This window comes from Cynocephalus volans, chromosome X (assembly GCF_027409185.1).
Source record: "Cynocephalus volans isolate mCynVol1 chromosome X, mCynVol1.pri, whole genome shotgun sequence".
Taxonomy (NCBI): Eukaryota; Metazoa; Chordata; class Mammalia; order Dermoptera; family Cynocephalidae; genus Cynocephalus; species Cynocephalus volans.
In genome coordinates this window covers 80,645,997-80,657,709 of record NC_084478.1, presented here as the reverse complement: position 1 = coordinate 80,657,709, position 11,713 = coordinate 80,645,997, and the positions used below count along the sequence as shown (strand labels likewise).

The 11,713-nt window shown below is 51.3% G+C and overlaps 1 protein-coding gene across 1 annotated transcript; it reads left to right on the top strand.

Moving 5' to 3' along the window:
- Positions 1-342: 342 nt before the first annotated feature.
- Positions 343-6,667, top strand: LOC134368075 (uncharacterized protein CXorf49 homolog). Its single transcript, XM_063084676.1, has 4 exons — positions 343-1,602; positions 2,829-2,905; positions 6,176-6,258; positions 6,576-6,667. The coding sequence occupies exons 1-4, from the start codon at positions 343-345 to the stop codon at positions 6,665-6,667; spliced, it is 1,512 nt and encodes a 503-aa protein (XP_062940746.1).
- Positions 6,668-11,713: the final 5,046 nt, after the last annotated feature.

The window sequence follows — 11,713 nt, the reverse complement described above, 5'->3', positions numbered from 1 at the left end:
AGGCACTGGCGGGACAGGAAGAGGTGGGAAGAGAGCCCCGACACTGGGACACCACCCCCAGACTGGCTGCGGATGGCCCAGCGAAACGACGGGCTTCCGCGCCGCCCAAGCGCCCTCGTCCCTATTGGCTAGGGCCTTGAGGGGCAGCCCAACAAGAGACGCGCTGGTTGGTGGCGGGCGGACCAATGAGAAGGCTGCGGCGGGGCGGCCGAGGCGCGAGCCAAAGCCGCGCGGTGTTTGAGGCGATCTCGTGTGGCCCCTGTGGTGACGACGCGCGGCCTGGCTCGCCGGCCCTGAGGAGGCGGCCGTCTCTCTTCGACCCAGGCTTCGCGGACCGGCGACATGAGCTCCCCCGACGAGGTGTCTGTTTGGGGAGCCGGTTTCGTCCCTGAGGGCGGCGGGGAGCCGTCCGGCGCCTGCCCGGCCAGCCCCACAGCCCCGCAGGGGCCCGGACTAGGCCTTGATTTGGGGGCACCGTGCAGCGGCGAGGGCGAGGGCGGCCTCCCAGACCCCGAGGACTCCGTGTCCGAGGAGGGAGAGCTGGAGGCGGGAGGGCCGGTGCTTTGGGTCCTGAAAGGCCGGCCCGGCTCCCCGGCCGACGAGAAGGGGGACGCTCTGGACTACGCGTCCCACCTTGCTGACGAATCGGCGGCCACCGCGCAGCAGCTGACCGACCGCGGTACCCGGCGCGTCCGGAGACACCCGACCCCAGAAAGCTGCGCCGCTGAAGTGTCCACCATCTGGGCGGACCTAGAGGCAGGCCCCAGTGTTCGAGGCGCGCTTGCCTCCGGCTGTGGAGAAGCGCAGCAGGCTTCTGCCGCCCCTCTCCACCTCGGTGGGCGCAAGGGAGGCCGGGCCTGGGGCAGCCCGAAAAGGGGCACCGAAAGTCGGCTGAACGTCAGCGTGGATCTCCAGCGGCCCTCCGCGGAGGGTCTGGTCGGGCAGCCTTCCGACCCCGAGTCGTCAGATGAGTTCAGTGAGGTACAGCTGATGAGAGTGAGCATTTGCCCCAAAGAAGGCGGCCAAGACAAGTCCAGCAGCCCCGAGGAACCTGGCGACACACCCAGACACTCGAAGTTCCAGATCAGGAAGGATTTCCTTCTCAGGCCGGGCTCTTTCCTGACCTCTGCCCCCCGCGGACTCACTTCGACCATGGAGAGGCAGGCCGTTGGCGAGCTGGACATCTCTTCCCCCAAGAAGATGCCAAGTGTGGTCTGGGGGAAGGGAGGAAGCAGGCCCAGCTACGCAGCAGCACGAGCAGCTGCAGCTGCTGCAGGGGGCCTGCCCCGGGCCACTCCTAAGAAGAAGGTGGCCCAGGAGAAGAAATCCCCAAGGGGTGCCTCAACAGTTGCCCTGGGGAGAGCCTTTCCTTCATGGGGGCAGAGACTCTTGGCAGCTCCCCCGGAGCCAGCCACCTTCCCCCCGATCTCTGGTGTTCCGCTACTTGGGAGGTCCAAGAGAGACTCCTTGTTCCTTTCGGGACCCAAACAGCCCAAGCACAGCAGGACTAGGAAGAAATCTGCGGTGAGGAGAACAAGGGAGTCCCAGCCTGTGGCCCGAGAAAATAATGACCCAAACAGAGATCCAGTCCCAAAGGTCCAAGTGAGTAGGCCATCCTCCTCCTCTCTCCCCGCCCTTCCCCTTCCCCCAGCACACACATCTTGAGCCGTGCTCCCTCTGTCCCTTGCCCAGGAGTCCTCACTGGGAGGGAGCCCACGGTCAACAGGATACCAAATCGTGGTCCTTCAAGTGGGGGCAAACATCAAGAGAGCACCTAGTATGTGCCAGGCACTGTTCTCCACTTCGCCCGTTTCCTGCCTCCTCCCCAGAGAGGGGCTTTGATGGGAAGCAGGGCGGGCTGCTTATTTGGGTCACGCAACCCCTTAAGGTTTGGGCTGCGAAGCTTCGGGTGTCTAGACTCATCGGCCTCCTGATTCCTCCTTCCTAGCTGTTCCCCAAGCCTGCCTTGCAGGGGGCCTGGACTTTCTCAGTACTCTCACTGTTGTCCCTGGATCAGCTCTGCCTCCTGGCCTGGGGCTGACTGAGGGAAAGAGAGCTAGTGAGACTAGCCTCCCAATTCCCCTCCTGGTCCTCCACCTCACCCAAGCCCCTACGCACACCCACGCCCAACTCAGCTGAGATTTTTGTTTCAGTTTCCGACACCCAGTTTGGGGCCGTCTTGCCTGTGCGTGCATCGTGGAGAATTCAGCAGTAGTGGCTACAGTGCCCGAGCCCCCCAGGCTCCAGGAAACTCAGAGCCCTTGGCCCTGCGCCAGGGAGGCGGCACGCCCAGAGGCCTTGCACCCTTGGGTGAGTCTTGTGGGTTTGATACGAGGGGAGGGGAGAGGGGTCTGGGAGGGAGACCTCTGGCTCTGTCACCTCTGTGGGCTCAGCCTTGCTCCCGGGCTTCCCTGCCAACCAGGCAGCTCTCCCACAGGAAACAGGGTCATTCGTCCTCTGAGTGGGGTTTGTGGGGGTGGGGGTGATTTGTAGCAGTGCCCCAAACCCCAACTCCAGAAGTAGACTTTTGGCAGAACAGAGCGTTTTCTGTTAAGTCCTGTTCAGCCACATTGCTCCCTCCAGGGGCTGGCTGTGTCTGCAGCTCTGCTAGCGTCCAACCCAGAGCCACAGTCCCAGGGGGCCACAGTGGCAGATGGGCTGACACTGGGGAACAGGGAAGGCAGGCCCCAGAGAAAGGGTCTGAGGTGCTGGGCAGAGCAGGGGCAACCTGTTGCCAGCAGAGGGCGATGCTGCCTCACTCTGGGCGCCGCTAGGCCCTTTCCACCTCACAGGGAGGCTTGGAAACTGGATTTTGCGTTCTCTTTCAGGTGACCAGGAGCCACCTGTCCTTCCCCCAAGACCGGAAAGGCAGCAGCAACCACCTGCAGCACAGGGCTGCCCTCGGGTAATGCTTTCTCTGGCTTGTAGAAATGCACGTCCAAAGTAGATGGTGGGATCTGTGTCCAGGTTAAGCTGACTTACGTGTCCTCCCCCCCTTCCCCATCCCGCACCCTACGGAGAGAGGGCACCTCCTTTCCATTGAGGATTCCATGCCGGTCTAGCCACTGAGGTGTGCGATGCAGGGGAGGCAAGGGCGCGGGGGAGAGAGGGAGGGCGAGGAGAGTGGAGGCCAGAATATCACTAATCGTTTCTCTTTCTCTGCTGTCTGCTGGGCTAGTGTCGGGTGCTACAGCAAGAAATAGATGACCTTAAAGAGCAACTCGGTATGACAAAGCCCCGGCTGGGGCAAGGGCAGACCACGGGGTCTTAGTGCAGGTGCCGGGCATGGGGTGGGCTGCAGGTGCAGGTGGCATCACTGGGCTCGACATTCCTGTGGGGAGGAGAACCAAGCGGGCCTGGCCCTGGAGCCTTCTGTGCACGTACAAGCTAGGGATGTGCACAAATGGAAGTGTACTGTCAGAACTCCTTGTTCACTTTGCCAACGAGGCCCAGAGAGCTCCTTCTCTTGGGACATTTAGAGATGCCGCCTTCATTTTCCCTTTAACTGCTGCTTGGTACGTCTTCTCTGGTTTTTGTTGTTGCCGTTTGTTCATTTGCTTATTCGTTTTTTGAAACGAGTTCGCTCAGGCGATGGGTGGGTGAGTCAGTCCCAGCGCTGTTTGGTCAGGGGCTGGAGGGGTTTCAGGTTGCGGGGCTAGGTGGCTCCCCACGGGGGCAGAGGGGAGGATTTCTATATCCGTATGTCTGGAGTGCCCACCCGGTTGTGCCTCTCTGTTTCAGCGGCCATGCAGTCCCTCGCTGACAAGTTCCAGGCCCTTTGAGGTGAGTGTTACACATACCATACCCCTTCCCACAATCCTGGTTACTTAGGAGGGCTGTGGGCTGGCCCTGGCTTGTGGCCCGTCCCTGACTCTGCTGTTTGACAGGTTGGACCCAGCCTCTTCGTACAAGACAAGCAGCTGATATCTTTGGAGCCCAGGAGCTGTGGCCAAGCTGCTTCCCTCCGGTTCTTCTTCAGAACAGGGGCTGTCTGTCTTCCCCTGTTTTTGCCCTCTCCCCACCCCAGTTCACAGCAGTTTCAAATTAAAGTACCTCTCATGCTCTGTGGTCTGCCGTCTCTCTGGGGGGTGGCGCTGGGGTGGGGTGGAGTGGGGTGGGGAGTTGCTCCAGTTCAGAGTATTTTAAGAACAGTACCCCCTGGCATTCTGTGGTGGGCCTTCTCCCTGCAGGGAGGAGGGCCAGCCTCTGAGCAGGAGCCCTGCACTCAGGCTCACCAGAGTGCCCTGTGTCTAGGTTCTGTGCGGGCTCTGCCTGGCCAGTCGCTTTCCCCTGCAGGCCCTATTCACGTTCCCTTCTAATCTCCTCCTAGTTCCCATTCTTCACCGCTATTCCCCCGCCCCTTCAGCGGGCACTAACGAAACGACACCCTTCCAGAGCTCCAGTTTACCGTCTTACCTTTCCTCATTTGGCTCACTGTCCCAATTCTCCCCTCTCACCCTTCTTTTTTGTCACGAGCATCCTTGATCTGTCCCATGGCTTTACGCTGGTGGCCTTTCGTGCATGGTCATTTCAACGGGAATTAAAGAGCACAACTGAGCTCATTTTCCCCCTTGCCAGGCCCAGTCTTCTTTGTGGATTCATTATCTCCCTCTGGTGCCACCATGCACCCGGACAACTCGGCGAGAAACCCGCTCGTCATCCTCCGTTCCTCTTTGGCCCTTACCTTTGAAACCAAATCCTGTCAGTTCTCTCTCCTCACTTTCAGTAGAGGGGTAGAGGCAGAAGTCACATCCCGGTGGGTGGTGGAACAAAATGGAAGGCACCGGGAACGGGAAAGAAAAGAGCAGGTTAGTCTCTGGGTTGAAGGTAGGGGAAATGAGTCTGTTCAGGCGCCTCTGGGCCAACCTGGGGGGACACTGCCTGCTGGCAGCTAGAGTGGATGGTCTAGTGATCAGAGCTTCCACATCCTTCATGTCCTAGCCAACTCACCACCCCTTCTCCAGCTGATCAGCCCCATACCCCTGATTTGAAAATGGCCACTTAGTTTCTAGGGCAAGTGTTGGTGATGGGTCTGAATGTTCTTGGGGAGATATTCCCCATCAAATACCGTTCGACCACCCCCATGACAGATTTTCCCGGACATGCTCTTTCTGTGTCCCAGCTCAATCTTGCAGACTGTCTTTGGGTCACACGAGATTTTGCCTCAGCTCCGTGTTCTGATTTCACCCCCACTGACAGTTGGGATCGCCTCTTTCCTTCAGCCAGGATCCAAGGCTGGGTGGGCTGGAGACTCAGAGGGACAGATTCGTGTTCGAGTGAGGTGACTGTAGGTTCTGCCAGCTCCCATTCCCGAGAGACTGGGTGTTTATAGCCAGAGAGGGGACAAGTGAAGATAGATCTCTCAAGGTTTTTGGGTGTGTGTGCCTGATTCAGGGAGTAAAAGGAGTAGAGGCAGTGCTCAAGAATCCCTGAGACTGAATGAGCAAAAGCGAGGGCGGGATGTACCTTTTGCAAGAGGTGTTTTTCAAGTTCGAAAGCATAGGAGGGCATGGAGTGTGATGACGTGGGAGTCACCAGACCCAATGATGGAGTCAGGGCTCTCAAAATGCCGGAGTCACTGGAGTAGGCCCTTGATCCTACTGTGGGATGAATATGATGTCTCAAAAATCTGGTGTGTGTGGGTGGAATGATAATGTGAAGGCTGGTTATCTCGCAGTAGCTGGGACATGCCTCATCTTTGAAGCAGGGAGCTCCCGCGGGAGACTGCCACGACCTGAGTTAATCAAGACACAGTTAGTATGGGTGCAGCGAGGATGGAAAGTAGGAAAGAGGGACTGCACTTAGAAAATTGGCCAGCCTTGGTACCACCCTTCCCCCATATTGTCACTGTCTCCCTTTCAGGCCCCGAGGATGAGCTCAGGGAGACAGATCATCACGCATGTGGCAGGACAATCATAGACCTCAGTGCTGGGAAGGAACCTTAGTGGGGACATAAACCATCCACCTCAAATCCCTCACTTGAGAAGGAGGGCTTGATTCCTTAGGCTAAGGCTTTGACCCTGACCCAAGTGTTTATTTCCTGGAGGCGTAACACAATAGGCTGGTGTGTCAGTGAAATAGTTTGCCAGAGACTTTCCAACTGGGGTTTCTGCCACCTAGGTCATCTAGGCCGGCTGTGACTGGGGGAGAATGCCCGCACTGGGCACTGTTCCAGGAGGCATGGGGCCATGTTCGGCAGCGTGAAGAAGGGGAGAAGCATGTTGAAGGAGACGTGTGACGCCATGAACACAACCCCTGGTGACTACTTTGTCAGGCCTGCTTCCATCCTCCAAGCTCACAATCTCTCTGTTCCATATTCAGACCAACTACCGCACAATCATGTTACTGTAGTATGTACGCAACAGGCTGAGCCTAAGAGGCAGATACTGAGGCTCAGATTAGAGGAATCCATCTGGGCCCCAATGGAAAGGAGGAGGTCAGGAGGTCAGACCCCTCCCCTCATTCAGTGCCCGCCTTTTGCCTTTCTCTTGAGCCTCCTCCCCAACAAAGAGAAAGTGGGGGCTGGACTGGCGAGCCCTAGGCCCCCATTCTGCCTTGTTCTGCTGCCTTCTCAGATTCTAGGAAGGTGCCCACTCCCTACCATCACCACCATGACTATGATCACGACCAGGAACATGACCTGCCAATGCTCCCTGTGGACTTTTAGGAGGGATTGGCATACCCAAGGCAGGCAGGAGGAAGGGAGTGCTGTAGAGGAGAGGGAGGTGAAACGGTTAGTAGGCCGAGTGTGGTGGGCAGAATCATGGTCCCCAAAGATGTCCACATCATCATTCCTGGAATCTGCTCAGAGGATTCCTGGGGTGGGGGGGAGGGGGGTGTTGGGCAGGCGCTAGGGTTGCAGGTGGAATTACTGTTGCTACATACAGAGATTCTCCTGGATTATCCAGGTGGGCATGATATAATCACAAAGGTCCTTAAAAGTGGAAGCGGGAGGCAGAAGAGGAGGTCAGAGTGATGCCATGTGAGAAGGACTTGACCTTCCATTGCTGGCTTGGAAGTCAGAGGAAGGGGGCCATGAGCCAAGGAATGCTGGTGGCTTCTAGAAGTTGGAAAGCCAAGGAAATGGATTTCCCCTTAGAGCCTCCAGTAGGGAACACTGCCCTGGGGACACCTTGATTTTAGCCCAGTGTTCCCCATGTCGGATTTCTGCCTCCAGAAGTATAAAATAATAAACTGTTGTTTTAAGCCATTAAGTTTGTGGTAATTTGTTATGGCAGCAATAGGTAAGTAATATGCTGGGGGAGAATGAGAGATCTCCACTGCTGCTCAGCTCAGAGGGAGCTCTGGAGATCTGCTCAACTGTGAGCATGCCCTTAATGCAGCCACAGTGGGGGAGCCCTGAGCTAATCTCACCTGCATTGGGATCTAGGACTCTGAAATATACATTTTTCCCAAATATGACCTTTTACTTTGCAGGCAGAAAAGTCTGTCTCCAAATATTTGCAAAATATACATCTGACAAAGGATTAATATCCAGAATATATAAGGAACTCAAACAACTTTACAAGAAGAAAACAAGCAACCCAATTAAAAAATGGGCAAAAGAGCTAAGTAGGCATTTCTCTAAGGAAGATATACAAATGGCCAACAGACATATGAAAAAATGCTCAACATCACTCAGCATCCGGGAAATGCAAATCAAAACCACATTGAGATACCATCTAATCCCAGTTAGGATGGCTAAAATCCAAAAGACTCTGAACGATAAATGCTGGCGAGGTTGCGGAGAAAAAGGAACTCTCATACATTGTTGGTGGGACTGCAAAATGGTGCAGCCTCTATGGAAAATGGTATGGAGGTTCCTCAAACAATTGCAGATAGATCTACCATATGACCCAGCTATCCCACTGCTGGGAATATACCCAGAGGAATGGAAATCATCAAGTCGAAGGTATACCTGTTCCCCAATGTTTATTGCAGCACTCTTTACAATAGCCAAGAGTTGGAACCAGCCCAAATGCCCATCATCAGATGAGTGGATACGGAAAATGTGGTACATCTACACAATGGAATACTACTCAGCTATAAAAACGAATGAAATACTGCCATTTGCAACAACATGGATGGTCCTTGAGAGAATTATATTAAGTGAAACAAGTCAGGCACAGAAAGAGAAATACCGCATGTTCTCACTTATTGGTGAGAGCTAAAAATTAATATATAAATTCACACGCACACACACACAAACACACACACAAAAAAAAAAACCGGGGGGGGGGGGGAAGAAGATATAACAACCACAATTACTTGAAGTTGATACGACAAGCAAACAGAAAGGACATTGTTGGGGGGCAGGGGGGGAGGGAGAAGGGAGGGAGGTTTTGGTGATGGGGAGCAATAGTCAGCCACAATGTATATCGACAAAATAAAATTTAAAAAATAAATAAATAAATAAATTATAGGAAAAGTGAAAAAAAAAAAAAAAGAAAAGACTGTCTCCTCCTCAGGCTTGATCTGGGGTCAAAGGTGCGTGAGTGAGCAAGCCAGCGAGGGAGAGTCAGCAAGGGCGGCCACCTTGGCTGTGGCGGAGGCCCAGCACACTGCATGTGGGGACATCTGATGACAATCGTAGTAGGAGAGTCATCATGGTGAGTAACAGCCTTCGAGCCTAGTCCTTGCTGTCACAACAAACTCCTGGGGGAATTTAAACAACTTCATGCACATCTGTCCTCAGTCTCCACGCCAAGAGTTCCTCTTTTCCCCATCTACATTTTCTCATTATCCATTTCCTCTAGTGATGAGGCAAACACCTGTGTTTGCCAGGTATGGCTGTGTATCTTGTGGCTGCCAGGGTAGCCATGGGAACTATACTTGCACAATTCTAGGGTGCACCACTGGCAGGACTACAGCATGAATGGCACCCCTGTGGTTGCACAGTGTTGCAATCCTAGAACTACTACTCGGTGTAAGAAATAGAGCATGGGCAGCATTTGGAACCCTCCTGTTTGCCCCACCCCAATCACTTCCCCCTCCCTATTGCTCCAGAGGTAACCACTCTCCTGACTTTTCCAGTAATCACTCACTTTCTTTTAAAGGGTTAACAATTGCCGTTTAAGAAATAACCCTTACCAAGATATAAAAATTAAATTAGATGAAGTTAAACATAAAATTATAGTTGTATATATATATACAGCGCAGAAAATACAAGTGCAGATAACATAAGCCTACCCTTTGACAAATAATTACAAAGTGATCAGGCCAGGTAACTACCACCCAGGTCAGGAAACAGTACATTGTACCTCCAGAAGTCCCATTCATGTCCCTCTCTGTGAAGGAAGCCAAGTGCCAAATGCTACATACTGTATGACTCCATTTATATTAAATTCTGTAAGACAAAACTATAGGGTCAGAAAACAGGTCGGTGGTTGCCAGTGTCTGGGGATTGAGAGAAGAAGGGGTTAATTACCAGAGGGCATGAAGGAATTTGGCAGGATGAGTAGTGGATGCCCTCTTTCTTTTCACCTCTTTTGTTGCAGCCTATTCTTTCTTTTCCTTTCCAAGGCTTGGCAGGTTGGTCTCTGATCCATGGACACAGAATTTCCTCACATGGGTCACCATTTGTTGCTTTACCTCCCACGGATTTGTCACCCCTTTTCCCCTGTGAGACGGCCCAGAAAGGGGTTAATATCCCAGAACCCTCAAGTGTGAGGCATTCCTTCCATTTGTGAAATTAATCATGAATTGGGGTTCTCTTCCTGAATTTATTCTCCAGCCCAGCAAGTTACAGGAAGAGACATAGGTGGGGTTTTGCTAAGTACAGTTTAACAAATTTAACAATAGAAGCTGGTAACCTTCAGAAAGTCAAGCAAGGTGACCTTCTGTAATGCAATTTGCAACAAAGGCTTGATTTTAGCAAACATTCTCTTCTTACAGCAATTTCCCAGTATCTTTATATATCAATCAGTAACCTGTCTGTCTCTGAGCCAGCAACCTTGCTGTGTTACAACTCTTTATCTTACAACAGAGACTCAATAGCCTGGGGGAAATTTCCTGTTTTCTGTAAGGTCAATATTTGAAACTGCAAGGCTTTGGAAAACCAAGCCCTGTGAAGTACATTTGCTTTATGAATATTCCACATATGGGTGCACACAAGGCCCTTTTTTCCCCCAGTTTTTTTAGTTTTATTATTCATAAAAACATTACTTGGAATGGTGAAATTAGCAGTTTCTCGCCAAGGGTCTGAGACAAAGTTATTACAGGTTAAGAGTACTATAGTACCCTGGCTCATAGATCAGTTAGCAAGAAACTCCTTTTGGGCTTGTGGTGCAACTCTAATTATAGCATTATTCTGCCAAGTGAAAGAGGTAGGCATAAGTAAGGAAAAATTAAGAGAAATAAGAGTTTCACAATGGCAGAGAAGTCTTGATCTGTGACCTTGGGGAAGTTGTTCACGTTTAGGATGCCATCTGAGGACAAATTTCTCTGGTTAGATTTACCTTATGGTCTCCAAGGCATGTGCAGTTTCAAGAGTCTGGAGGGGCCCTTGAGCTGTGAGATGTGAACCCAAGGTTCGAGGTCCCAAAGTTTTGCTGCAGTTTGGGTGGCAAGAGCAGTCTTCCTCTGATGTCCTTTCTGGAAGATCCAGTCTCTAGGTTTTAGATTTTGAAGGGTTTGATTGTACTCAGTCAGTGGATCATAAACAGCTACCTAACCTCTACCTGGTAAAAATGCACTTTGGCATAATACATTAAAGCCTTGCAGCATTTAGTCATCTCAGAGTTTAGGAGAGCAGGAGAGTCATGAGGTTCCGTTGTTAGAGGCATAAGCCTTCTAGTGAATATTTCATAAGGGGTCAACTTATGTTTCCCACTGGAAGTAGATCTGATTTTCATCAATCTACAAAACCTTTGACCAAGGCAATTCAGTTGATTAAATTAGTTTTGTCTAATGCTATTGTATCTGTATACCTCATTTAACTGTTTTATAACTGTCCAGTGGAACAAGTGCCCTATCATTGGACATTTTCTCCAGGCACATCACATTAGAGAAACACATTTTTAAAATAACCTTTTAGCTACTGTTATAGCATAGTCCTGCCTGCATGGGAAAGCTTCTATACAATCAGAAACATGCATTGAAAATGACAATTGAATGAAATCCCTCTATAAATGTTTAAATGACCCATCAGATAGCAGAAATGTACCTGAAGTTTTGATTGTCTTCCCAGAATTATGGGTTTGACAAACCAAACATTGGCCATAAGGCACTTTAGCAATTTTATAAGTCACCACACCAATTTTTTCCCCATAATTTGGATCATTTTATCTCTTCCATGATGAGTCATGGAGTGCAGGGCTTTTAATAATAAAGCTTTTATTAAAGGAAGGATGAGGCAGCCATTCAGGCTCTCCATGAGGCCACACTTAATGTTGGATTTATAGATATATTTTAAATACCAATTTTGTTTCTCTAATTCAGGTACATCACATTGCTTATCAAATGGGTTATCATAGGTAATTTGACCTGAATTATGGAGTTCATTCAAATTGTATATCTTAATAATTTCAGTACAGACTTAGTATGAAAATTCGCCAAAGCATTCCTTTGGCATTTAATTAATTCTTGTCTTACTTGATGTTGGTTAGCAGTTTTATAAACCAGTTATGTTTTTTTCATTAGAGTTCAGGAAAACTCATTTTTTTTTTTTTTGGCGGCTGGCCAGGATGGGGAACCCTTGACCTCGGTGTTATAA

Coding starts and splice junctions, on each gene's coding strand:
- LOC134368075 (XM_063084676.1), top strand. CDS start 343: ATGAGCTCCCCCGACGAGGTGTCTGTTTGGGGAGCCGGTTTCGTCCCT. Junction 2,906..6,175: donor CAGCACAGGGCTGCCCTCGG/GTAATGCTTTCT, acceptor GCACTGTTCCAG/GAGGCATGGGGCCATGTTCG. Junction 6,259..6,575: donor CGCCATGAACACAACCCCTG/GTGACTACTTTG, acceptor CTGCCTTCTCAG/ATTCTAGGAAGGTGCCCACT.